The sequence below is a fragment of the Taeniopygia guttata genome, chromosome 18, assembly GCF_048771995.1.
Source record: "Taeniopygia guttata chromosome 18, bTaeGut7.mat, whole genome shotgun sequence".
NCBI lineage: Eukaryota > Metazoa > Chordata > Aves > Passeriformes > Estrildidae > Taeniopygia > Taeniopygia guttata.
The window spans coordinates 9,538,863-9,565,250 of NC_133043.1; the positions used below are offsets into that span (position 1 = coordinate 9,538,863).

Consider the following 26,388-nt stretch of genomic DNA (forward strand, 5'->3'; position numbering starts at 1 on the left):
CCGGGCTGGCAGGGACACCAGCAGCTCTGTCCCTTACCTGCCACAGCCCCCAGCACACGGAGGCTCTGCTGGGTCCCAGCTCCAGCACAGGGACCCAGCCCAGGACTGCCCCAGCCGCCGCAGGGACACTGCTCAGGCTCCCAACTCCGAGACAAGACAAAAGATAAATTCCTTTGGCAGCTGCACTTTCCAAAGAAACTGGGGGGAATGCGAAGAAACAGGAAAATTCAAACCAGTTTGATATATTCTGTTTGCCTGTTACATCTCATACTTTAGTTTATTCATCTAATCCACAGTTCCTGCTTTTCACGTGGCCTAGCAGAGTAGAACTCTTCCTCGAATTCTAAATACTAAAATCCTAAAAAAATCAGATAAAATTCAGCTCTTAAATACTTTTCAATTTCTTTATTTGAGAATTTCACAGCAAAGTAGTTAAATTCTGAATTTTCAGTAACTGTGATTTTCTTTTCAGTAAACTGCATGGGTAAATACAAGTCACAGTGAAAAAAAGAAAATACATTGCATAGGAACATCAAGCTTGGCTATCAGCCCAGGAAACTCTGGGTACTTCACTAGTTTCTTCTTACACAGGTAACTTTATAGGTTCAAGATGCATTTTTTCTCAGGAATGTAGAAATCAAAGGAAAATATAATTACATTTTATGTGCTTTTAAAAGGGGAAATTAAAGCAACATTGAAGAAATGTCAACACAGTAACAAAAATAGTATATTAAATTGCACATGTAATTACATGTCAATTGCTCATGTATATATTAATAGACAACACTAAAAGGGATTTTGGTTGAGAGCATATTTATTATTTGGATAATTACTGTCACTTTTATTTTCAACCTGAGAAATAGGGAAAGTGTAAACAGGGATTAAAAAATCACTATAAGTCACTTGATAGAATTTAAACTTGACAGTTTTGTGCTTCCACAGATGTAAACCCTTCTGTTTTTTCTCCCTCTACGTAAGATAGGACTTAATAAACATGATCTAAAAAGAGAATATTGATGGTAATGGACTCAGTAGAAATATTAAATTGGCTTCATGGCAGGTTCTTTAGCTTGAGTACCTCTGCTATTTTATAGCAAACAAATTATTAGAACAGCTTAAGGTAAGCCTTTCCCTGAGAGCTGCTAACTCTGCAGTATTTAATTATCTTTTTATAAGGAAGTGTTGCATTAACAGATAGTTCTACCAATACTTCCAGTGCATTGAGCTACTTCTATATCAGACCCACTGTTCTTAGATTAACTAGAAGCTTTAAATGTGCATAACCACTTCAGTTTATTTCACAGTTAACAAAATAGAGTTTTTCACATCATTAGCCCTTATAGGTACTGTTTTTCAAACATAATTATAAAACAAAAGATAAAAGTATTTTGTTTTACTCCTTAATTAGTATGTAAGTTCTGATGCCTTCTTGTTATACCCACTCTGTTCAGAAAGTGTTGGGACTCTGAAAAGTAAGTTTTTGTCGCTTACTGTTAGAACAAGCTCCAGTTCTTGGAAATCCTGTAGTCTTGCAACATCCTTGTCCTTTAAACAAATACAATAAGGAGTTAGGTGATAGTGTCTGTTAATTTTGGAGAGGTAAGTTAAAATAATAAGCTCATACTAACACAAGGTATGTATTTATTCGTAACTATGACAGTTCTTTACAGTGAACTGGAAAATATCCTGTTGCATCTTGTATTTACTCTGGGGTCTTCTTCAGCTATTCCCTTAAGTCTATTTTTAAGGAAGGAATTTTTAAGAAGGAATGCAACACTGACAGTGAGTGGAAGTGATGAGTGGGATTACACTTGTCAAGATCTACTGCATGGCACCCAAATCCTCTTTTTTTTTTTTTTCCCTCTTTTTTTTTTTAACCCTTGCTAATTCTTAGAAGCTGATAAATTGATGCTTGCATCTACCCAAGGAGATCCTGCATGTTGACCTTCATGGCCTGCATGGCTTCCTTCAGAACTAGCCAGCAGGGCCAGCTCTGAGCCCCTGCAGCAGTGCTCTGCTGCTAACAGCAGAACACCGAGTCAGCTTTGTGTCACTGCAGAAACAGCAGGAGTCCTGAAGTCCTACCAGAGGGCCTGAAGTGATTAGAGATGAAAATAAAAAGTTCCTTCAACAATAACTAAAGTTGGAAAGTGACAGAATTGTTTGTCTTTTTTTGCTTTTTTTTCTCCACTTCTTGACTAACACAAAGCAAGACATCCTATAGTCATTGAAGATGCAGCAGACTGAAGTCTGTTAATCTATTCCTAATCAGATTTGCCCCACAAGTGATTCCAACAATACTTTATAAGAATTTAAGAGTGAAAAAAAGGTCCATAGTGAGTTGGTAAAACAGGTCAGAAGGTCCCTTCTCTGTTGGCTACAGCGCAAATGTCACTGAAGGAAGGACAGTTATGTATGGAGTAACCCTGAAAAACACCTCTGAAAAACACCTCTGTGCAAAGGACTGCACCAGGCCTTGCTGCACTCAAGAGCTTGGTTGAACTCTGCAGGCCTTTTCAATGCTGTTGGCAGCTCACAGTGGTGTTGTGATGTACTGAATTTTACAATGGAGTCATAAAATCAGGTATTAACTGGGTCCAGCACCAAATGGCTATGAAAGGAGGTGATCGAGAAATTTGAGAACCTTTTTACTTAAGAAATCCCAGACAAGTGCTGAATGTTGCAAGATGAGCAGAGATTTTTCATTTTTGTTGTTTTTTTTTCAACATGGGCCTATGCATGTGACCAACGAATTATTCCTTTGTAACAGTAACCTAAAAATCTCTTTTATAAAAGTCGTTACACTTCAAAAGGTAGAGCTCTTACCTTTCTTAACATTGTATTTGGTAATTTTCTGATCTTCTGGACATGCTCAGGGTTCACACCCAGCTCACGGCAACTCACTCGGAGCAGCTCCTTGTAGGTCAGTTCTTGTCTGTCCAGTTCAATTTCAATGAAGTCATTTTCTCTAAGATTAGGGGTTTGTATTCTCACTTTAAGCACCAGTTCTATTAGAAATAAAAAGTCACATTAATAGGCAGAGGTAAAAATGAATTGGAAACAATGTCTCTATAACAACTATCAGGTGTTTCTATGTTCTATTAATGTTGTTTGTGTCACTGGTAAGAATACATGAATCCTCAGAAAGCAAAATCTGGAATTGTATGACCACAGTTTTAATTAGGGTGATTTTCATCAAACTATATGAAAAAATCATAGCAAACCTAATGCAATATATGTGTGCATGTCTGAACCATTGCATGAATACTCTTTAACAGCAGCTTATACTGGTTATAAATTTCCTGAGCAATCCAAGATTGATTTTATTGGTATTTCTTGCTCTCAGTTCACTTCTCATTGCTACCCCATGGTATCAGAATGCCTTTTACTTGAAGAACAAATTCTTAATGGTAACTGGAATCCTAGCTTTCCCTCTCTGGGTGGGCTAAGTTTCCCTGCAGAACAGGCAGATCCTAGAACAGCTCAGTGCAGACTGAGGCATGTGAGGTTCTCTTGAGCTCACTGGCTTCTTGCTCATAATCTGTATTTGCAGCTTGGACTATGCTATTTAGAGAATTAGATTACCCTGGTGTCTGTATGCTTTTATAGCAATTGAGACAGCATTTGTTTACATCAATATTTTAATAACAGTTTTAGCAGAAACAGGGTATCTGCCTACTTCATTCCCTTCAAATGTTTCCTGAATGCCAAAGCATGGCAGTCTAAAAGTCTTGAGAAACACAAGATTAGTCTGCTCTGCCTAATGTGTCAGAAGATCAACACAAAGCCAGAAGAGATTTTTGGTGCTACCTTGCATGTTGAGTGGAAAAGCTCCTGTGAAGAAAACGGGCTGAAAGGCCGGCACAGGTCCCATGCAGGAGCTGCTCCCTTGCTGGGGTAGGGACTGGTTGGATCCCGCAGGCAAAGAGGGACTTCTGCCCCAGGACAGCGACCCCTGGTAAACAGGAGCTCTCTGGAGGACAGGATTGGGGTGTGATGGCCCAGCAGACCCTCGAGACAGGGCTGGCATGTCCCTGCTGGGAGGTGCCTCAGCGTTCCCAGGCTGTAACAGCGCTCGTGCTTGTCCGTAGGTGTCCGAGTCAGAGACGGATGGAGAGTTGGTGTCTGGTGGTTCCAAGTGTGAGACATTCCCATTCAGGGCAGGATCTGGGATGCTGGTACTCAAGGTGTTGTAAACATATGGGAAAGGTGGGTTAGCCAGGTAATTGGGGATGATTGGCAGATCTGAATCTTGCTGTAAGTCTGGGAGTTCGTCTTCCACTGTAAAACAAACGAAACAACGTTCTCCAAGACTGGTTTATATTTTTTTGGGAATGCAGTGTTAAAAGCATCACAGGTTAAGAGATGCATCAGGAAGCACCATGTCTTTTCTTCCTACAATAAACAGAATGCTCAGGTGTTGCCATACAAACATAAAAGCTGAGTCTGATTCTAATAATTCTGGGGGTGCTAATTCCTTCTAAACATTGCAGTACTTCTGTTTTGGCTTGTTTTAATCTGTAGCAGAATATTGTAACATGGTCTCTGGTGGAATAATGCTGTCATCTAAATGTAGCAGGCAACAAAAAACAAAGGGTCGTATGTTGTTTGATATTAAGGCAAAGGATAAAGGGAAGGGAACATGCAGTACTGGCAGAGCTGCAGCATTACCCATTCAACAGCTGGGAGAGACAACAATGAAAACAAAACCAGACACAGGAGTACACAGGAGACACAAGAGGTTGTTAATCAGCCACATTTCAAATTACTTATCACCTCCAGCAGCAAAACCTGCTCTGTTCCAGCAGTTACAAAACATTGCAGAGATGCTCTACCAATGTCCTTTAATGAGCCATTTATCTGGGCTGCTAATTTTTGATGTATCCAACACAGAACACGAGGACAATCAGGTGTTGCTCACAGAAGAGCTTCCTACAAACTCGAGAAATTTTTTCTCCTGCTGTCCTTCTGAAAAATGGAAACTGCATCTACCTGGCACACAGCATTCTACAAAATATAGTTTTTTTTAATTTCCAGTGTTTTGAAAAAAGTGTGGCTAGCTGGGTATGGAATTTATTGGCAATCCCCTTTGCTTAAAACTTTGGTTATTTATCATGTAAACACTCTAGAAAGCAAGTTCTAATACTAAAATCCAAACACAGTATCTTCACATGCAAAACAAAGATTGGAGTGCACATGCTTTGAACACCCTTTTACCAATCTTTGATGATCATATGGCACAGTCACTATAGGTTACCTCCCAACATCTTCCTGATCTCTCTCTTGGATGTTAACTGGGCTGGCCTCTCTCCCTTTTTTGTCAGGATGTCCTTGTCAGCCCCAGCGTGCAGCAGATAAGCCACGACTGCCACATGGTTCCGCTTGCAGGCCCAGTGCAAACAGGTCCTGCACATGGAAAACATCAATGCTGTGTCAAAGCCTGAGTTAGGGCAGATTTGTTTCCATTCATTCTTGCTGCCTATGAGAAGAACACTCTGTGTACATGTAAAATAAGTCCGAGTTGCAAACTTCGTTGGAAATTTGCCCTGGATTGGGAGTCTGCAATGGCACCTGCTGATGACATTTTCTCTTTGCTCCAATGCTCTTTACTGCAGTAGTACTTTTAAAGTTCAGGATCTTTTCAATTTATCATGTCTTAGGCTACAGTCTTTAGGCTACTGGAAAAATAAGTATGAAAGTAAGGTTTGTGTATGATATTTTAGTCTTTGAAAGAATCATCTGTACTTAGAATACTTGTGTTTGTGTATATGTGATCTATTACTGGTATCTCTCTAGGATATGTACTCTTTAATTAATGCTGCCAGCATAAATACTTGCACTTTCTGGCAAGTAAATTATGTTTAAAATATAGTAAGCATCGTTTCTAAGAACAGTTCTTTGCCCAGTTGCCATTTGCTGCATCAGTAATTACTTGGCTTAGATCTGCAGACAACTAATTTTCTGCAATCTCTAAGCGATGCACAGAATTAATCCCTTTTCTGTATTTTCAAATCATTATTTGCAGTTTCTGACTAGAGAAACATATTAAGGAAACATAAAGCTGCTTAGTGCTCAGATCTTATTTAGTGTGTGTATTAAGTACTTACAGACTCACACATTAACTTGCTATAGAGTTGCACCATTCTTTCCTACCCCATGTTCCAGTGATATTTGACCCTTCTCTAGATTTTATATTTTATTTTAATTCTCTTGCTTCCAGCTGAAGGAAATTCTTCAGGAAAATGAACATGCTCAACCCTTCTCCGAGTTTATTTATTTATTTGTTAAGAATTATATAAAATAAAGGAGAGAAAAATAAACTTAAAAGGGAAAAAACTGTCATTTGAAAGTCCAGCTTCAAAAAGCTTTTTCCACTTTAGGTGGTTTGGTTTGGTGGTTTTTTTTTACAGAAAGACTGCAAAGCCAGACAGACAGGGTGGTATTTGCATTGAGAACAAAATTTCCTGGTTTAGTTTTTAGAGAAGATATGTAAAGCTCAGCAGCACAGCCTCATTCTGGGATTCATGCTGGCCATTCCACATGGCCTGTGCGGACAGGAACCATCTACCCATGCACCTGATACACACCAAAATATAAGTACTCAGCACCTTTAAGAATCACACATACTAAGAAGCTCACTGCAAAAATTTTAATTGTACAAACTTAAACAACAATGAAGATCCATTTATAACCATGGTTAAAAACTACCAGATCATTATTTTAAAGTAACAATTAATTTTATTATAAGACTTATTTCATCAATTCCAGTTTTAGACACAACTCATTCTGATGACAGGCTGTTTTTTATCTCACTCACTAAGATAATTCAGCATCCTTTGAATCAGTTGCTTTAATTTTTTAGAAGCGTTAATTTTAATCACAATTTAAAGCCCAATTTGTTGAGTGTTCCATGCTTCTCAAAACTGCTGATTGAACTTGCATCTTTAAAAGCCTTGCTCCTTTTCTCATTTTATTTTTCCTATTTTTATTTAAAATGTCAAAGAATCCTAGAATGGTTTGAGTTGTAAAGGACCACAAAGTTCATCTCATTCCCCCTGCCAGGGGCAGGGACATTTTCCATTTTCCCAGGTTGCTCCAATCCATGTCCAACCCAGCCTTGAACATTTCCAGGACAGGAGCAGCCACAGCTTCTCTGGGAAACCTGTGCCAGGGCCTCCCCACCCTCATAGGGAAGAATTTTTTCCTTATATCTAATGTAAGTCTCTCCTCTTTTAATTTAAAACTGCTCCCCCTTGTCTTACAACTATCTGTCCATATAAAAAGTTGTTCCCCCTTTTTTTAATTTTAAGCACAAAACAGCACCATAAATACAGGCTGAATTGAACCTGCAGAAAACAGTCTCAAAAAATGCCTGAGCATTCCCTCTAAAATCTTCCTTCAAATAAAATTATGGGTGTGTTTATGTCTACAATGCTGCTGGTAAAAGTGCCTATTACAGGACAGCCTTCTCTTAGTCCTCAGGTGGATCTAAACGAGATGCCAAATGCCAAGTGTTTGTACATTTCGCTGGAAAAAGTTCCCTGTTTGAAAGCAGTGTTCAAACTTGAGTTAATAATAAATATTTCTGGTTAGGGCAAGAGCGTGTAACACCGAGGTTTGTGTTCTGACAGACCACGCCGTGGGAAAAAAAAAATCAAAAGCAACACAACAAAGTCAGTCCACAGTGACCTGGAGAAGGGGCAAAGAGGGCAGGAGGTGGAGTGGGGATGCGTTTGTCGCCCTGGGGCACATAGGGACAGCTCCATAGCAGAGCACTCGCGGGCGGACCGACCTTTTCCCTTCCCGCTCCACTCACCCCGCCTCGCCTGTGGGGCGCGGAGCGAACGGGCCGCAGCTGCCGCGCGGGGCCGCCCGGGCCGCGCCGGGCCCTTACCATCCGTTGACTTCGTTCTGGGAGTTGAGGCCGACGCCCAGCTCCACGAGCCGCCGCACCTCCTCCGCGTCGCCGAGCGCCGCCGCCTCCCGCAGCCGCTCCTGCCGCTCCCGCTCCGCCATCTCCGCGCCGCCCGCCTCCCTCATCGCTCCGCGGCCCGGCCCGCCGCGCTCCGCCGCGGGGGCGCTATTACCGGGGACAACGGAGCCCACAGCCGGTTCCGGGGCGCGGCCCAACCCGGTAACGCTGTTGGATTGCTGTGCACACGCGTCCTGCCCGCTGTGCTGCTCCGCTGGGTGTGCTTGCGGGCTCTCGATTCATCAGAGAGCGGATTATGGAACCATCCAGTGCTGGGAGTGGGAAAAACGCCAATCATTTGCTTTTAAAATGGTGAAAGTTTAATAATAGTAAACTGGTTGTAAAAATAGTGATACAATTAGAGTAAATTTAGAGATGTTTTTGGGCACTAAGCTGCCAGAAACATGCGTTGAACAAAGGAATAGCGTTAAAGGCAATAGCCTGTTGCATATTCATATTCATATACATAGTCATATATGCTTGTAAAAAACGCCAATAATTTGGTTTTTAAAATGGTGAAAGTTTAATAATAATAAACTGGTTGTAAAAATAGTGATACAATTAGAGTAATAAAATTTAGAGTTAGGACAATTACAAGACAATAAAAAGCAAAGAATTACAGATGTCCACATGTTTTTGGGCACTAAGCTGCCAAAAACATGCGTTGAACAAAGGAATAACCTTAAAAGCAATAGCCTGTTGCATATTCATAAGCATATTCATATAATCACATCACAGATTTCTATATCAACATTATGTTGTAACCTGAAACTATATTTAACACACTACTGAAGAGAATTAATACAGCATAACTTTCTAACATTACACATATAATAGTCATTGTAACATTTGCAAAAAGCCAAACATGAAATATGCATTTTTCACAGGAAGGACCTTATAAAGATAATTTCATTCCAAGCCCCCCTGCCATGGGCAGGGACAGTTTTCACTACACCAGTTTATTTAGAGGGCCCATCCAGCCTGTGATCCTTCATTTGCAAGAAGGTTTTAGGCCCTTGATTGGCTCGTTACAGTTCTGTCCGGGCTGGTTCGTTTCGCTTGGGGATGTGATGCACTTTAGGTGTAATACCGTACTCATATTTCTTATAACTACCCTTTTAACACCTTTTACAGTATAGTAACCAAAGTAACAGTACATGCTTAACAATTATCAAGTATTTTACAACCGTTTCTAACCTGTTATAAATGAAAGCCCCAATTTATTAAGGAAAATTATTAAATGTACCAAATACAAATTTAGAGAATAACAACAAAAAAAGAAAAGCTACTATCAAAAAGGGTCAGTGTCGAGCCCGGGTGTCAGCGCTGGGTGGGACACAGGTTTGACCGCTGCAGCAGAGGGTCTCCTATGCTTTCACACCGACTGTCCTGTCTGAGCGATTTTTATACAATTTTTCTTGCCCGAGGTAGAGTCCCTTTTCTTCCTTTTTGGGCTGCACATATTCATGTGGAGTTCTTTTCTCCGTGGCAGGCTGAACAATACATGTCCGGAGAGTGATGAACACCTGTGATCGCGTTCCCTGAATTTGGTATTGAGTTGTATCTCCCTGATGGCTCTGGGTATCTCAGTCTCGGGTATTTATGGTGTATTTATCGTCCAGGGTTCCTCGGACCACCTTGATGGATGATCCATCTCCAGGCTGGCCACTTTCATTTGCTTGTAAATGGAATTCTCCCTCTCTTGTCCAGGTTGTGTTGCAATCTCTGTCGCTGGCTTGTGCGTTTTAAAAACTTCTTATAAGAGTGCATCTTAACAGTACATAACTATAAAACACATGACCATTTTATTTACGAATTATCACATACACATATAACAAACCTATTTTTGACCACACCACAGGGAGCTGGACATTAGCTGTCTGACACCTCTGTGTTGGGCAGGACACCCTCAGTGCTGTACCCGCTGCCCCTCAGGCGGAACCGCACGGGACTGTTGTGTGGCGGTTCCCCGGCCCCACACGGGGCTGTGACGGGACCGTGGCGGTTCGGCGTCCCGGTGTTTGTCCGCCCCGCCCGGCGGTGCCTCACGGCCGCTCGGGCCGGGCAGCGCGGAGGCGCCGTGAGGGAGCGGAGCGCGGCGGGCTCGGCCCGCGCGGGGCATTGTGGGAGCGCCAGCCGCCGCCGCCATTTTGTGTCGGTCAGGCGCGGCGCGGGTGTCGGGGCGAGGCGGCCGCGCTGGTGTCTGCGAGGGGGATCCGGCCCGCAGCTCACGATGATATCGGCCGCGCAGCTCCTCGACGAGCTCATGGGCCGGGACAGGAACCTGGCCCCGGATGAGAAGCGCAGCAACGTGCGGTGGGACCACGAGAGCGTGAGTGCAGCGCGGCCGCCTCTCTCTTCCCTCCTCCGCTGCTCTCGCACGCTGCGCGGAGCCGCGAGTTTGTCGGAGCGACATGGGCGGCTTCTCTTGGCTGGGGACAGCTGCGGGAAGGGGGGAAGAGGGACGGGGTGAGGTGGCGGCCGGAGCGGGGGTTCCGCGTGGGTTGTCGGGGTGCGGGTTGGGCGCTCCGTGCTGGGCCTGTGTGGCGGCCTGGGCGGGCCGGGCCTGGCCGTGCGCGGGAACAGCGCCGAGGCTCCCCGAGGAGGAGGAGGAGGAGGAGGAGGAGGAGGAAGGTCCCGACACAGCCGGGCTGTTGGTGGGACACCGGAGGGACAGCTCCGGTGTTTGAGTGCTGCGGGGAAGGCTGTGCCCGCCGGCGCCGCCGTTAACGGGGGTTCCCAGAGAGCAGCTGGCCTCCCGTAGGGAAACACAAAAATAAGGAATTCAACACTTGTGAGTGGAAGCTGCTGACCTGCACGAAAGGGGATGAGACACATGTTCTGGTTTGGCAGATAAATGTATCTGGGTCTCTTCCCGAGGATGGTGTTGGGGGAGGAAAAAGAAGGGCACGCGCGTACCGGCTTTAATGCCTGGAGCTTGTACTACAAGGAAAAACCATAAGACTTTAGAAAGTGAGGATTTGGTTAAGAAAAGCTTTATTCTTTCCATATTTCCTCACTCAGAGGAATCTACTTGGGAGGGGAGGATGGATACTATCCTAAACAAGACTGTTGTTTAGGCGTATTTACCTACTATTGTTAATATGGTATTCATTAATCTTCTGCCATAAGCAACCCAAACAAGACAACGTTGTTGTTGTTATTATTATTGAGGTTTCTCCAGTTGGTTGAGCTGAATGATGAGTTAGTTTTGGCTATCATAGTTGAATTGTAAGTTACTTCAGGAAAACGCAGTGATACCTACAGAGTTTCTATAGCTGCTGCTGCTGTTGCCTTGGGAGAGATAAACACTGATGAATTTTTTTAAATTGTAGTTTCTCCCGTTCATGATGCCTTTTTTTTTGTTATGGCATATGTGTAAAGAAAGTGTTGCAGTTACAATAATTTATCACTTAAGTTATAGGAATTTCTGTGATTTAAGCTGCACATTTAGCTGCTCTCCCCTTAGCATTTGCTTGGGATGTTGTTTATTTGGATGGAGAGAGAAATGCTTGGGTTTGGCTGTTTTAAATTGTATCTTAAGCAAAGACAAGATTTCATGCTTTCCTGTGGGCTTTAGGTCATTATAAAGGAGGATAATACTTGTTTGAATTTGTTTGGAGTGGTTAAATTTGCATGATGTAAGCACCAGTACCTGTCTTACCTTTGATTTTTCAACTGTGAGGAACCATGCTTCCCTTGAAAAATGCTGCTGTGTAGGTAAGCACTGCACATCAGGAAGAAATTGTGAGTTCAGGAAGTTTTCATGACCTTGCTTATGTGTTTCTAGACTTAGTTTATTAAGAAAATAATTCAGTTGAGTGTTTGGTTAGATACTTTCCTTTGTGAATTTAAAATAAGGAGGAGTTAGATGAAATACATGGAATACAAGATGAATGGCTTGAGCCATGTTGGCCCAGGTAGAACAGATAAGGGGATTGGTTTGATTTATTCATTAAGGTGAGAAGGACTTCTTTTCTTGGTTGGTTTTTGTTTTCCCCATCATTCACTTTTAGTAAGTTCAGATTACCTTCTTCATCTTCAAATGAACAAATTACCAAGTATTTTCGATTTTTCTTTTCACTTAGAGCTTTAGGCTGAGGAGTTTGACTATAACCAAGGGACTCAGTCTCTGAGCTGTTCTGGTTTGCTGTTTTAGAAATGGGGCCTCATCTCTCCTTCCCAGTCCTGTGCCAGTTCAGAAAGCGAGAGCTGTCCTGTGTCTGAGAGCAGTGGGAGAGCCTTCAGTCCTGCAGGATCCACTGCTGCTTGCTGTGCTTCTGCTTTTATTTATGATTAAATACAACTTTTCTGCAAGGAATGTTTTCCTGGATTCCTACAGTCAACTGACGAGGTCATAAACCCCAACAATTACTGCTGTTAAACACGTGTCTCACTTTGACTTCCTTTGCCACCTGAAGATTAAATTTGCTATGCTGACATGTTTTAAAAGACAGGAAATGCAGATAAGGTTCAAATGGTAATATTAATTCCTCTGCTTACTGTCCTTTCAGGTGAAATACATCTGCTAATGTAATTTCATTTGAGATTAGACATTGATCAACATGCAACCTGCTCAATGCCAGCATGTTGTATTGATCCCAAAGAGTAGGATTTTGTGTCACATTTCATCAAGATTATCACAAGAAACTCATTTGTATTTTGCTTATTCTTTGGAGATTGCATCCATGTGGCTATCAGAAACTGGAAGGTGCAGTGAAATACAAGATGGAAGTGGAAAGTGTGGAAGCAAGAGGGTGTGATAGCTCAGTGTGTGATTTATTTGCAGTGCCAATGAAACATGTAGATCATATATTATAAAAGCTTTTGTAAAGCTTAAGTTCTTACTGTAAAACTTTGACATGATTAAAGCCTTTAATCTTTAAAAATTGGAATTCCATTTGTGGTATATTTCAGTATAATAGCATGTCCTTAGGTGATCAATCCTGCCTTTGGCAAAAAGGCTTTGTTTTGGGAAGAGATTTTTAGTATCATGTATTTTAGTCTTTCTGCTTACTATCATATCTGCAGACAAATATTTCTTTATTGATTCACACCTTCCTGCTTTAATATGCCACCTGCACAAAGCAAGTTCTTGCAGAGATAGCAATTGCATAAGAATTCTGAGGTTGTTCTGTAGTACAAGACAGCACAGCATGGGCTGCCCGTTCTCCTGTAAGGTTTGAAATTTTGATACTTCTTCAAGGCAAACTCAGGGTTTTCAGAAAGTGGAGAGGGATGAAGAGCTGTTAGAGACTAACGACTGTGAGCAATCAGCTCTGATAATGTAGTTTCACAAAATGTTGGTTTGTATTCAGAGTATGATGGGATGAATTTACCTATTTATGATGTATTGTGCTTTTACTTTTATAATGCCAGCGACCTAAATTGCTTTGTATCTAGGTAGAATTTAAGGACTTAATCCTCCAGGGGATGGAGGGAGAGGACTTAACTTTTCATTACTAATACTCTTCCTACAACAAATAACATTTATCTTTAAGAGTGGGTTCAGGACAAGGGCTGATGTTTGTTTGGGTGGGTAGGCATTGCTCTTAAAATATCTGCTGCATGTGAGCTTTAATGGATTCAAATAACTCAACTATGAGGAGGAATTTACTAGTTTTTAATGTGTAAGACACAGTCTGCTGGATTTTATTCTCAGCCTTTTTACTAGGAATTGTCTCTCTAAAGGAATTTTAATTTGTAATTGTTTATTACTGTTAGAGAGATACTTCTCCATCAGTAAATAAATTTCTTGCAGAAGAGAAACATGTTAATGTAGAAGCATTAACAATATAGGGCTGTCAGTAGCTTCTTTATATGGGAGAGCTTTGAACTGATTCCCAAACTCCAATTGTGCTTGCAATTTTTGTCCCAGACAAGCAGAGGAAGCATGGTCTGTGCTTCCATAGCAATTGTTCTCACCTCTTGTGGCTTTTCACAGTTCACAATTTCACTGAAACTTGCTAAATAATCCAGTCTGATCTCATTCCTTTCCTTTGGAAATAGTGAATATTTATATTCATAAATTGAAGATGCTTTCCTCTAATCTTAAATATTTAGTGGTAGAATTAAGAACTATTACTATTGCAAGGAAAAGTAAGATTTTTGGTATTTTGTCATCAAAATGCATCTTATACCACTTACTGCTGCCAAGAAGTATAAAGATAAAGGGTGTGTAAAATTTTTAGAAATGTTACTGTGTTCAAAGGAAACTTTGACACTAAACCTTGTGTTTTAGTAAAAAATCAATTACATAAAATTTTCAATTCAAGAGGCAAAAAATGATGCCTGTTTCTCTCTTCTCTGTCAGGTTTGCAAGTACTACCTTTGTGGCTTTTGCCCAGCTGAATTATTTACAAATACCCGTTCTGATTTAGGTAAGTTTATAAGTCATGACATCTTTATTCACTGAAAAGTAACTACAGTTGAGCTTTTGTTTGCAAACTATGTTTTTATTGTTAATTGCTCTGTCAAAACACTTTGAATTTTTTTTTTTTCATTTCAAGGTTGCCAGTGATACAGTATGCTAAAAGTAATACTTATTCCAGATCATACTTAGTCTAAATGAAAAAGCTATTTAAAATTTTTTCTTACTGTGTAAGCTAAGTTACTGGGTGTGGGGTGCTTTTCTCCTGCTCAATTGGCAGTTTAGTTTGGGTTCCTCTACCTGGGCAGGATTTAAACCTGTTTTTGTGTGAGTATATATGATAGAGCTGCTTTACCTGAAGTAAAAGACTCACTCACTGTAATAGTTATTTCTGGAGACCAGCTCTAAATTACTGGTAGTTGATAGCTACATGTAGCACGTAGTTTGGAGATGTTAACTTAGCAAAACCAGACTTTTTGTCTTAGTTGTAGTTTTTAAGTGTGTTGAGGAGTTTGAGAGTCTGGGGAAGGTGAGGAATTTTAACAGAGCCACCTTCCTGAACTCGGTGCACATACCTCCTAATTTACTCTGAAGATCTGTTTTAAGTAGCCAGTGTGTTGCAGAGAACTCTGGAAACTAGAAAGTGCCTGATGAAATTTCCCTTCATATATAATTTTAATTTTTTTTTTTTTTTAAGCCCCAGGTGTTTATGATGTTACATACTTTGTATTTACTAATGTAACACTTGATCTGGAAATTTTTTATCATGACTTCGTATGTAGAGTCTCTTTTTTGTAATTACCTAATGATGTTAGCATTCTTTTTCTTCAGTGTGTTTTTCAAGCTCCAAGCCATGGAAGCAGACAGGCAGAAGCATAAAAGCTATTTTTGTGAAATATAGCTCTGTTCTGTCAGGATGCACAAACGAATATTGGTGGAATATGAATACAACATTTAGAAATGCAAACTTAAGCTTTGTGTGTTGTCTTCTTAGGTCCTTGTGAAAAAATTCATGATGAAAATCTACGCAAACAGTAAGTTTGTTGTTTGATATGTTAAAGTAAATAGAATTTCTGGTATCTTTGCAATTTGTTAATAACAGCCTAAACATTACTAATGACTTGCTCTTTTTATTTGCAAAAGTTTATTTAAATTTTTATTTAAACAAAAATTTACTTATTTAAATATGTAATACTCTCTTACTATGAGCAAGAATTTATAACACTGTGTGTCTTGTTACTTGGTTTTCATCTATTACAGATTGATGTGAACTCTCATTTTTAACATCTTTTCTCAGGTATGAGAAAAGCTCTCGGTTTATGAAGGTGGGCTACGAGAGGGACTTCCTGCGCTATTTGCAGAGCTTGCTTGCAGAGGTGGAGCGCAGGATCCGGAGGGGCCATGCTCGTTTGGCTCTGTCACAGAACCAGCAGTCTTCTGGGGTGAGTCTGCAGGAGTCATTGAGGCAGCTTTTCCTGTAGACTGCATCTTCAGGGTCTTACCTATTCAGGTGAAACTTATTTTTATCCAGAAGATTCCTGATGAATAAGATTTTTCATCTGTTAGCCAGCAGATTGCATTAATGGATGAACCAAGTGACTCCAGAGCCACCGAGAGCTGTCTCTTGTTTCCTCAGAATAAGAATCTATTCTCTACCTATCAGGTGTTGTCTTTACCCTGCCAACCTCAATTTACCTTCTCTCCACTAGCTGCACATTCCTCCCTCCCTGCACTAGCAAGCTGTATCTTTTCCCCTGATGGATTTGGAGCAGGGTCTGCAGCCTGTGCTCTCTGAGTTTTATGACTCCCAGGACAGCCTTGCTCTTTCTGCTGCCCCACCTTACTGTTCTTTACAAAGTCCAGTTGCTTCAGAAGGAGCTGTGGATACTATCAAGTTGAGAGATCTGCACTTGTGGAGCAGAGGTTGAGAGGGTGGCAATAAGTCTATTTTGGCAGCCTGCAGAGAGGGCACTGCTAACAAATACATCTTTGAAGTGAAATTCTTTTTGCGTTTTACACTCAGAGATTGAAATTTAAAGCCTTCAGAACCTCTAAGTCATACTTGAATGTCTGCAAAGATACGTAATAGCTGCATGGGAGTGTCAGAGAGTTTAAAGTTAGGACTTTGAATGCGGTTTTCTTACCTTTTATGGGTCAGGATCTTGGGCCATTTTTGTTGATTTGGGAGGAATTAGTGTGACTAGACTTAACAAGGGTGGAGTAAATTGTGTCGAGGAGTGTTTCATATTAGATTAGACTATTATTAGTAGCTTCTCTTGGGAGAAGAGGCCAGGGGGAGGTTATTCCCAAAGTGTCTCTGGAATATGAAAAGGCATATATTATTGTGTTTAAGCTATTTTAACAAAAGAAGAAATAAAAATGACAAGGAAAGAAAAAAGCGCCATCTCACTCTTGTGCTCTTTACAGGGAGCAGGACCTACCGGTAAAAACGAGGAGAAGATCCAGGTGTTAACTGACAAAATTGATGTACTGCTTCAACAGGTGAGGGGTTTTTAGCCCCCATGAGAGAGAGCCCAACAAAAGCCCCTCTTGCTTTTGTTACTTGATCCAAAAATAAACGTGTTTCGTTTTTATTGCCTTTTAGATTGAAGAACTAGGTTCAGAAGGAAAGGTGGAAGAAGCACAAGGAATGATGAAACTTGTTGAACAGTTAAAGGAAGAGAGAGAACTGCTGAGGTCTACAACTTCAGTAAGTAATGTGTTCATAGTTCTGTGAGATGTATCAAAATTTGGTACACAGTACATTCTAAATAAACATGTCCTTCCACTGAAGGCATGCAAGGTCTGTGCAGAACTCATTACATAGGAACAGGACATTTGCCTGTGTTAATCCAGTGTATTGATTAGGCATTCTACCTTGGGAGTAGACTTCCTGCACACAAATTATGAAATTACTCATCCAGCAGTCCTGGAGGAGAGCTTGCACATTCCTCTAGTTGAGGTCTCAGTTAAACTTTGCCCTGTGAATGGCCCTGTTTTCTGTGATGGGAGTGCAGTGCACCAAAGGTACAGCAGGTAGATGTGATTTCAGCTTTCAGTATAGCCTGGGATTTGACAACAGTAACATAGAGTTATAAACCTCTTCACTGACTAAAACTTCTCTTTTGCTGTATCAAATATTCTTATTTTTCAGACAATTGAGAGCTTTGCAGCCCAGGAAAAACAAATGGAAGTTTGTGAAGTTTGTGGAGCCTTTTTAATTGTAGGAGATGCCCAGTCCAGGGTAGATGACCACTTGATGGGAAAGCAGCACATGGGTTATGCCAAAATAAAAGCTACTGTAGAAGATTTAAAAGTAAGTATTTCCTCCAGTTACTGAAATGAAAAATGCTTGGAGGTTTCCTAATGTACATAAAAGGCTGTCCAGTGGATTTTCTCAAGAGGGTGAAACACTCCCAAGAAATGGAATGCTGCACTGTGCTTTCACTTAAGTAATTTTTTGTGACATTAGATACAAGCAAAGATGTTGATTCAGGTGGGAAATTTTATGACCTTTTTAAGGAAATGTAGTGTGTCCTCTGTTCTTGTGAGCGTGACAAGCAAAAAAAGGTTCTGCAAGACAAAGGATTTTCATTTCAGGAATTTTAGGAAGCAGTGTCCTTTGTTTGGAAGATTAAACTATTATAAAAGTTTAGGCTTTTACATCCTCAATCTATAAGCTTAAGTGTCTTGAGTAATCTTCATTTCTTCCTGTGAACTTGTTTTTTAAGGAAAAGTTACGAAAAAGAACAGAAGAGCCTGACCGTGATGAAAGGTTGAAGAAAGAGAAGCTAGAACGGGAAGAGAGGGAGAAAGAGAGGGAGAGGGAAAGAGAGGAGCGGGAAAGGAAGAGACGACGTGAAGAGGAAGAAAAGGAAAAAGAGAGGGCTCGTGACAGAGAGAGGCGTAAAAGGAGCCGCTCACGGAGCAGGCATTCAAGCAGGACATCTGACAGGAGGTGCAGCCGCTCACGAGACCACAAAAGGTCAAGAAGCAGAGAAAGAAGGCGAAGCAGGTACCTCTGTGTGTGTCTGTGTGTCTCCTAAGTATTTTCAGGTGAATTTCCAAAAGGTAAAAATCTTGTGGGGACTTGCCTGTCTGAGTCACATCACTGATTTGTTAGCTTCACTTAGGTCTTTCTTAAGTGAAGACACACCTTATTGGTTCTAAGGATAAGCAAGTTGTTGCTGAGTGTCACTGTCTTCTCTCCATTTTTGGAAGATGAAACCATAGTGGTGGAAGTGGCTTTATGAGGGAGCTTTCAGCAAACCAAGAATGCTCCCAGAAATACAGTTTCTTTTTTCTTCCTTCAGCTGGTCTTTATTTCATGGTGGTAGATACTTTTAAACTACATAGTTAAGTGTTTCAGTAAATGAAGAGGGCGTATTTCTTATGTACTGGAAAATATTTGTATACAATATGTTAAGATTTGGTTTCTGCAGGTAATCACTGTATTTAAAGGTGACTGTTGTACTGTTTCATATTCTGAATTAGAAAATAGCAGCTGAGATTTATGTTTTGAAATTCTCTCTGAACGTTAAGGAGTCGTGACCGGAGGAGAAGCAGAAGCCATGATAGATCAGAAAGGAAACACAGGTCTCGTAGTAGAGACAGGAGACGGTCAAAAAGCAGGGACCGAAAATCCTACAAGCACAGAAGTAAAAGCAGAGAGCGAGAACAAGACAGGAAGTCAAAAGAAAAAGGTATGTTTGTATAAAGACTGAGTTCTTAGCAAGTTCTGAAACTGTTATTTTCTTAGAGTCTCAAAAGCTGTTAGCTTTTCAGTGAGTGCCTGAAAGCTCTTGGTACCAAATCAGACCTCATTCTGAAAGCTGTGTGTGTTGCTGTAAGCAATTTGAAACATTTTGTTCTTTCCAGTTACCGTCACTACACGTATGTGCATACCTACACCCCAGTGACCTTCTCTTACCTGTTGCACTTTGTCTGCAGATGAAGTGTGCAAGGATTTTTATATATTTTAAGACCTGTTTACCTTTAGAAAAATGTAATCCTCATTTTCTAAGAGTGAGTGTCTTATATTCCTGCTCTTAGTGGATATTTGCAATTACCCTTTGCAGGTACATGTTTTGTGGGAGGTTAGTACCTTGCTTCTCACCACCACCTATTACTTCTCAACACTATAATGTTTCCTTTATTATCCTTTTAACGGTGCTTTTAAGTTTTTTTCCCGATGTATAAATGCAGTCCAAGATAAATATTGCAGAATCTCTGTGATGCTCTAAATGACAATTTATGCCTTCTCCCCATTCTCCTGCTCTTCTCCCCACCTTTCTCCCTTTTTTTTTTTTTTGTTTGTTTGTTTGTTGTTTGAACAAAGTGAGTTTTGCTTTGTCAGTATTCAGATGAGTCTCAACAGAAGGCTGTGTTAGTCTTTGGAACAGTTTTGTAGCTGTACCTGCCGTGTACCACAGCATGCATGGTGACTCACTGTTTCACCAGAGGCTGAAGCTCAGAAACTTTATTTTAACTAAGATTTCAAAGAGCTACAGTGAGAACTCTGTAGATTCACATTTTGTGGGAAGATACTAATTCACTGTTATTGCTAAATTTCCCCCTTTAAAAGTCTTTTGGAACTTCTGTAGGAACGTAATACTTCTGGCTCTGGTGGGGAGCTGACTAATGGCCAGTCCGAAACAGCCACCCCACTTCATGGGCTGATCATCAGTAATGGATGAAACAATTGTGTTTCTAAGGTACTTTTGAGGTTCTCTGGAATGAAAGGTGCTCTGTGCATGTGTCTGGGTTGCATAGGCCTGTCTGCTTGACCCTTCTCTGTATTTATCCAGTGGATTGGTTGCCAAAATATTGGTAATGCTTCATGTATTTCTCTTCCCTGACTTCCTTGGGCTGTTTCAATTATTCTGGTTTATACTGTGGGGCACTTTCAGTATTGATTCTTCTCTCATTTTCCTTTGCCATGTAAGAGAGTGGGTTTGTTGCTTGCTCGTTGGCAGTGGAAATGATGTGCGGGCGTTAAACTCAGATTCAGTGTTGTAGCCTATATTTGTCCATTTGTTACTACTCCTACCTGATTTTTTGCCTGCTTTATGAACAGATTTCTGGTACTTGGTGAAGAATGTCCTGAATGTGTGTTATCTATGCATATAAATAACTTTTCTTATTTATTCAGATTTGGTCTGGTTTTGAGCTTTTCAGTTCTTTCCTTAATCTTCCCATAAATAGAGGAGCTAGTGAACTGTTTTCAGCGTCTCAAGTATTTTTAGTTTTAGTTTCACTGATTTCCTTGCTGGCTGTTTTATTTGCTGCTTGCTGCTTTCTTCCACCAGAAATGAGAACAGTGAGGTGATGCTATGAGCTGCAGTGAAAGTCCCACCTGGGAAAATCAATTACTTTTTTTGACTATGCCATCCTAACATTTTTAAAAGCACAAATAAGCCTTAGAGCAGGACTGTAATGCTGAAGAAGTTTGTGGGTTTTTTCCTTTGTTAGGAAAATCTTTTAACAGAAAAAAATATAGAAGAGGAGGGAAGGAAGGAAAAATCAAACCCAGTAGTAGTTACTAAGGCAACACTGAATTTCTGTACTGAAGCTGTAAGCACCATTGCATCATCATATTTGCAATGTGGCACTGTAGATAGGTAGTTAAGATTAAAGCTTTTAGAGATTCATATATTTGAAGTGTGTGGCTTTTGCACAATAGTAACTTCAAAGTTAAATCTTAACTTAGTACATTGGGAATCTTGTCTTCAGAATCCACTTGTCTTTATAGCCACCACTGATCTGCAGTTGTAAAGTAAGTAGCAAAGGCTGTAACTACTCATGGTAGTGCCTTTCATCTGGAAATCTCAGACCGCTTTATAAACATGAATATGAACACCGAAAAACCCCAAGGAACAGTTTACCAAGACTTGTGTACAATTGCACATTAAATTAGTCCCACACTTTGAAAATTCAGAAGTCCTGGTTTCTTGTTCACTGAGATACTGTAGGAGACAGCAACCAAGGTTGTAAGAAAAATGCATGTGTAAAAATGGGGGCACTTGCTTTGTGACACACATTTCAGGGTCAGCGATACCTTTGCTAAAGAAAGGAACCACCAGCCATAAACACCAGCTGAGCATTAGCTTAATATAAACCTGTAGAATGCACCTACTGTTGAAGTTAACAAACTTAAGAGCAGATGGAATAAATAGGGGGTTTTAATAAAACAAAAATTACTTCACAGGTACCTTCATTTTATGAAGGGTTAATACTGGAATGGGCCTCTAAACCACTTTGGGTTGGCTTTCTATCTTCCCTAATCTGGATTCTGATACTTACATAAAAATAATTATGATAATCTCTTAATGTTAGTGATTGAACTCCTCAGCAAATACTGCCAGAACCTCAGTAATACTGGATACTTTGTTTGATTTTTCTAAACAGTAAAGCTATTCACTTTGTCACGATAAGAATTCTCATGAAACACATCTCAGTTGCCCACAAAACTCAATCATAAAAATGTTCATGTGTTTAATCAGGAAGCAAAGTCAATATTATGTGATTATACCTATTAGATCACAGCTGAAATAATATACCAAATCCAACAGAAAACTAATTTTATGTTCTTTCTCTCTTACTGATTAAAAATACAGTGGAGGAACTTAACTTCTTGGAGCTACTCTAGGGGTTGGAAAGTTATTGGGCTATTTGTTGAATACACTTTTTCAGTTCTGCTTGGCAAACTGGAGGTTTGGTATGGTATACCTATTCGAATACTAAAATTTTTAGAAGAGTTTGATCTTTCATACCACAGTTTATTAGGTTTTTTTTTTAACCTTAAACAAAATTGTCCCTCCTGACCACATTCAAGACACAAACAAGACAAAACAGAACCCTGCACACTGCACATCCATAGGGCTATTAAGATCTACCATATCTACATAGGACAGAAGATAAGATTATTGGACTGACTACTAGTCCTCTGCGGGGAAACAAGACTACTATTCCTCAGTGGATCCACGTGTGCACCGGAGATACCTTTAAGACACAAAAAGAAGACTTTGTAACAAGGTTAGTTAGAGTGCAATCTACCTGCGGAGTTGCCAAATTGAGGGCAGACAGACCCAAACTGACTTAGTCCTTCAGTGAGCTGGGTGATGTTGCCGTGTGCTTCCTCCAAGCACCCTGCACTGGATGTGCTGCTGCAGGTGAATCCTCGCTACTGGTGGTTATTAGGCAGTTTCCCTCATTTCTGTGTGAGGGGTTTACCCTATCCTTTGGTAGTGTGTTATAAAACAAAGAAGTTGGATTGATTGTTGCTGCTCTTTTAAAGCTTAATTTCTTGCTTTGTATCCTGGAATATAAAAGTGTTACGCCAGTCTAGGTCATAATGTTATTTAAAATAGCTTTTTCAGAGTGTTTGATCTGTGTGCTCCTGTGTCAGGGATATATCTATCTATTTATATTAATTATTTTGATTGCCCAGATAGCAGGGAATAATCAGAAAAAAGAGCATGAATGTTTTTCTGTATGATGACATCTGAGAGGTTGGTTTCTTGGATTTTTTTTTTCTCTCCAGAGTATCTTTACTGAGCAAGAGTTGAATATTATGATGTGAAATAATACAGCAGGAATTGGTATTTTTATTAAATTTGCAAATACTGAATTTACAGATGAGGCACACAGCTCTAATACTGAATGTTTTTCTTCCCATGGAAATATTTTTACTTCTGGCTTCCTTCCTTCTTTGAAGATTGAGTTTTTAGTGTAGCAAATACTTGAGTGAACTTCTCAATTCATAATCAAATTAAAGGGGCTCCTTCCTCCACATCTTGCTGTTTCTTTGCCTTTGAAAAAAAATTGCTTTTTATATATCTTCCAAGCTGTCTCCCCAAGCCCTTTTAATGAGTTGTTTATAAATGACTGCTGTTTTTATAAAATTGAGAATTAACAATGCTGACAAATGTGCAGCTTCAAATTTGATTTTGGTTGTCGCTGATCTCCACCTTCAAAGCCGTCAGTGCTTAATATTGTTTCCCAAAGTATTTGATAGTTTGAGATTGCTAGTTTTTAATTGGGAAATATCAATTTCTTTGATTATGTAGTCAAGTGTTATCCCAGTCTTTCCTGATTCTCTTTCAAGACCATAATTAACGAGAATTATAAACCAAAGCAATCCATACACAATCAGAAATCAAAACATGGGGACCAAAAGAGTTCCATAATAAGTAAGGAAGCCATGCACCATAATTACACATCTGCCTAACCTCTTTACCCCCAGTTTGCTCATTTTGACAGAGAGCTGAGTAGCTGCCTCTGTTAGGAGGTCTGACCTTTCTCCTGTTCTCCCACCCTGTACTGTCTCCTTCTACCTTTATTTTGTCCCCTCTCCATTCCAGCATGGTAGTCTGAAGCCTATTTCTGTAACTTTTTGAGTATTACTGTTATTGCTATAGAAAGTAATTGTCCCATGTTGTATGCAGTATATATCTCACGTGTGCAATGTTTGTTTTTACTTTGAAATCCATGGTCAATGTCTTCTTTCATGGCAGAAAAGAGGGGATCTGATGATAAAAAAAGTAGTATGAAGTCCAGTAGTCGAGAAAAACAGAGTGAAGACACAAATACAGACTCGAAGGAGAGTGAGACTAAGAATGAGGTCAATGGGACCAATGAAGACAATAAATCTGAAGGTGACACTCAGTCCAATTAAAACTGATCTGATATGACCTCAGATCAGACAGAGGTAAGTGCATTATTTCAAACTTTGATTAGGGCTTTTTGTTACTGTTTAACAGTGCAGCGTAAGTATGCACAGATGAAGATGGAACTAAGTCAAGTAAGAAGACAAACTAAAGCACCTTCTGAAGGAAATGACAGTGTAGTCCTGCAAAACGTTTTGAGGTACATTGTTTTGTCTCAGCTCTTTTGTAGCAGACTCATGCCCCCATTGGTGTGCCTCTTTGGGACATATTTGTAATATCGTCACCATAGAAAAGTTAATTATCCTTTTTTATTTTTAGGGATTTTGTTATCGTTTTTTTTTTTTAATTGAACTGGTTTTGTATTTAAGTCCATATTGTGTTGGTACATCAGCAGAAACTTTTGCTTAAATACTTAATATTTGAGGCACATGTTGGACTACTTTGTTTTCATATAAACTGCTAGTATTTCTTTGTCAAGGATGTTTCTAGTTTTTTTGCTTTATTGCCTTGCATTCTAATGCAGTTTGTTCTGTAACTCGAGAGCCAGTAGCATTGGATTGATGGAAGTGTAGGGTTTATGAATTATTGCAGCTGACTACCATACCTCACACAGCGTTGGTGTTGTGAGCGGCCCATGAAAAGCCAAATTAAAAATCAAGGATTCAGTCAAACTAAGCAGGTACTCATGCCAGGTACTCCTTTCTCTACCCACATCCATGTTTGAATGCTGTTGCCTGTAATCTTTAAGCTTACTGTTGTGTTTTTGATTTTGAAGCTAGTGAAAAGGACTTTTTGTGTATTGTGTGAATACTGTAAATCTGATTTTAACAGAATGGAATTTTCTTTCAACTGTGTGTAGGGATGCAGTGCTGCCCAGAATTAGATATCTTTAAAGAGTTTAAAATGCAATAAACACTACATAATATTCGCCTTGTTACTTTCAATGCAATTCAAGTCTTTAAGAGGTATGTGCTTAATATTTCCTACTGTGTAGGAGACTTTGCAGTCAGCCATAGCACAGAAGAGTGAAATGGCTGGTAACAGGCTTGTAAGACAGATGTAAATGCAGAGACAGATGCCACCAAATGATGGCAGTGTTGATGGCAGGAATCTGTGCTGGAAACTATTTGTGGGAAATGAAGCAGCTAAGCAATAGGCAATTACGTATGGAAAGGATAACTTGAAGTTTTTTCCCCACTCTTGACATAGCTTTCTTACAGAAGGTCTTTAGTTGTATTCCTGAAATAAGGAACTAACAGTGGAGGTGACAGCTGATAAATGAGCTTCTTGCAATATAATTTGTTACTGTAGTTGCATTATGTATGCTAGGAACTCTTAAACATTTAATGTTGGTATTAAACCATTAATGCTACATCATTGCTTCTAATGCCAGTCATGTTCAATGGTGATGTTTTTGTAGAGTTAAGATGACAGCTAACAACTGGGCGAGTGTATAGGAATGGTAAACAAAATGCTCCTAATGCAGTCTAATCGTCTGTTCTCCCAAAATTTTGCATTATAGGACTACTGTGTGAAGAGTCTGCGAAGACAGCGGAAGACAGCTTAAACTGAAGATCTGCTTTTAAATGAGGTGAAAGAAAGCTGTAGTGGCATAGAAAAATATAAAGTTGAGTTAGATTTTTTTTTTATTAAATTTAATTCAGGACTGGTGTTTCCTTCCAGAGTTCAAAAAGATGTGTTGATAATAGCACATATGCTACTGAGAATATAAGTCCTGTATCTTTTTTTTTTTTTTCTTTAAGACTTTTTAAGATAAGAAACCAACATAACCTGAACACATCGCTTGCTCAGTGTTTAATTGCAAGTTTTCATTCTTGGACTTTAAAACACAAGAATAAATGTTTAGTATTTGTGTGAATTGAACTAAAATGAATCCCATTTTTACAACTAAGCAATTCCTAGGTTCTTGATATACGAGAAATGGAAATAAAGTATCTTTGAATTTCTGTTACAAATTTGTCTCTGTCATTGAACATTTAATATTAAATAAGCTTCTTTCCTAATAAATTTCTCATGTCTTCAAGCTTAGCTCATTAATTTGGATAGTTGTTCTGTGCTGTTTGTGGGTTTGGGTTTTTTTGGTGCCATCAAGATTTAATTTCAGGCTTACTTTTGCAACAGTTAGATGCTGTTGGGTTCAGCGTCTCCCCAGAAAGCACTTTTTGCTGCAGTTGGTTAAGAAATTACAGAAATCTTGTAATAAAAATGGCAGTATTAACTGTTAATAAAACAGTTCAACTTCCACAGCATGTTTAGAGAGATGCCAGTGCTGAGGCTGGTGTTCAGATTGCTTCATATTTGCATTGTATTGGTTTGGGGTATTGATTAACAACCTTGTGCAGTTGGTCAGAACAGAC

At 39.9% G+C, this 26,388-nt stretch overlaps 2 protein-coding genes across 7 annotated transcripts; one reads left to right on the top strand and one right to left on the bottom strand.

Moving 5' to 3' along the window:
- Nucleotides 1-78: 78 nt before the first annotated feature.
- Nucleotides 79-8,111, bottom strand: ANKRD40 (ankyrin repeat domain 40). Of its 2 annotated transcripts, XM_030287326.4 has the most exons (6): nucleotides 7,895-8,095; nucleotides 5,258-5,406; nucleotides 3,811-4,281; nucleotides 2,827-3,008; nucleotides 1,492-1,545; nucleotides 79-198 (listed from the first exon to the last, which is right to left on the bottom strand). In XM_030287326.4, the coding sequence occupies exons 1-6, from the start codon at nucleotides 8,038-8,040 to the stop codon at nucleotides 133-135; spliced, it is 1,068 nt and encodes a 355-aa protein (XP_030143186.4). In that variant the 5' UTR covers nucleotides 8,041-8,095; the 3' UTR covers nucleotides 79-132. The 2 variants fall into 2 exon arrangements, with proteins under 2 accessions (XP_030143186.4, XP_002198091.6); XM_002198055.7 differs by lacking the exon at nucleotides 79-198 and having other exon boundaries at nucleotides 797-1,545; nucleotides 7,895-8,111.
- Nucleotides 8,112-10,078: 1,967 nt separating this feature from the next.
- LUC7L3 (LUC7 like 3 pre-mRNA splicing factor) lies at nucleotides 10,079-25,986 on the top strand. 5 transcript variants are annotated; one of them, XM_004176345.6, is made up of 12 exons: nucleotides 10,079-10,304; nucleotides 14,286-14,352; nucleotides 15,337-15,376; nucleotides 15,640-15,784; nucleotides 16,770-16,844; nucleotides 16,948-17,052; nucleotides 17,497-17,658; nucleotides 18,074-18,357; nucleotides 18,885-19,045; nucleotides 23,858-23,998; nucleotides 24,104-24,209; nucleotides 25,533-25,779. In XM_004176345.6, the coding sequence occupies exons 1-12, from the start codon at nucleotides 10,206-10,208 to the stop codon at nucleotides 25,543-25,545; spliced, it is 1,398 nt and encodes a 465-aa protein (XP_004176393.4). In that variant the 5' UTR covers nucleotides 10,079-10,205; the 3' UTR covers nucleotides 25,546-25,779. The 5 variants fall into 5 exon arrangements, with proteins under 5 accessions (XP_004176393.4, XP_032607552.1, XP_012434064.4 ...); XM_032751661.3 differs by lacking the exon at nucleotides 23,858-23,998; XM_012578610.5 differs by lacking the exon at nucleotides 25,533-25,779 and having other exon boundaries at nucleotides 24,104-24,935.
- The last annotated feature ends 402 nt before the right edge of the window (nucleotides 25,987-26,388 follow it).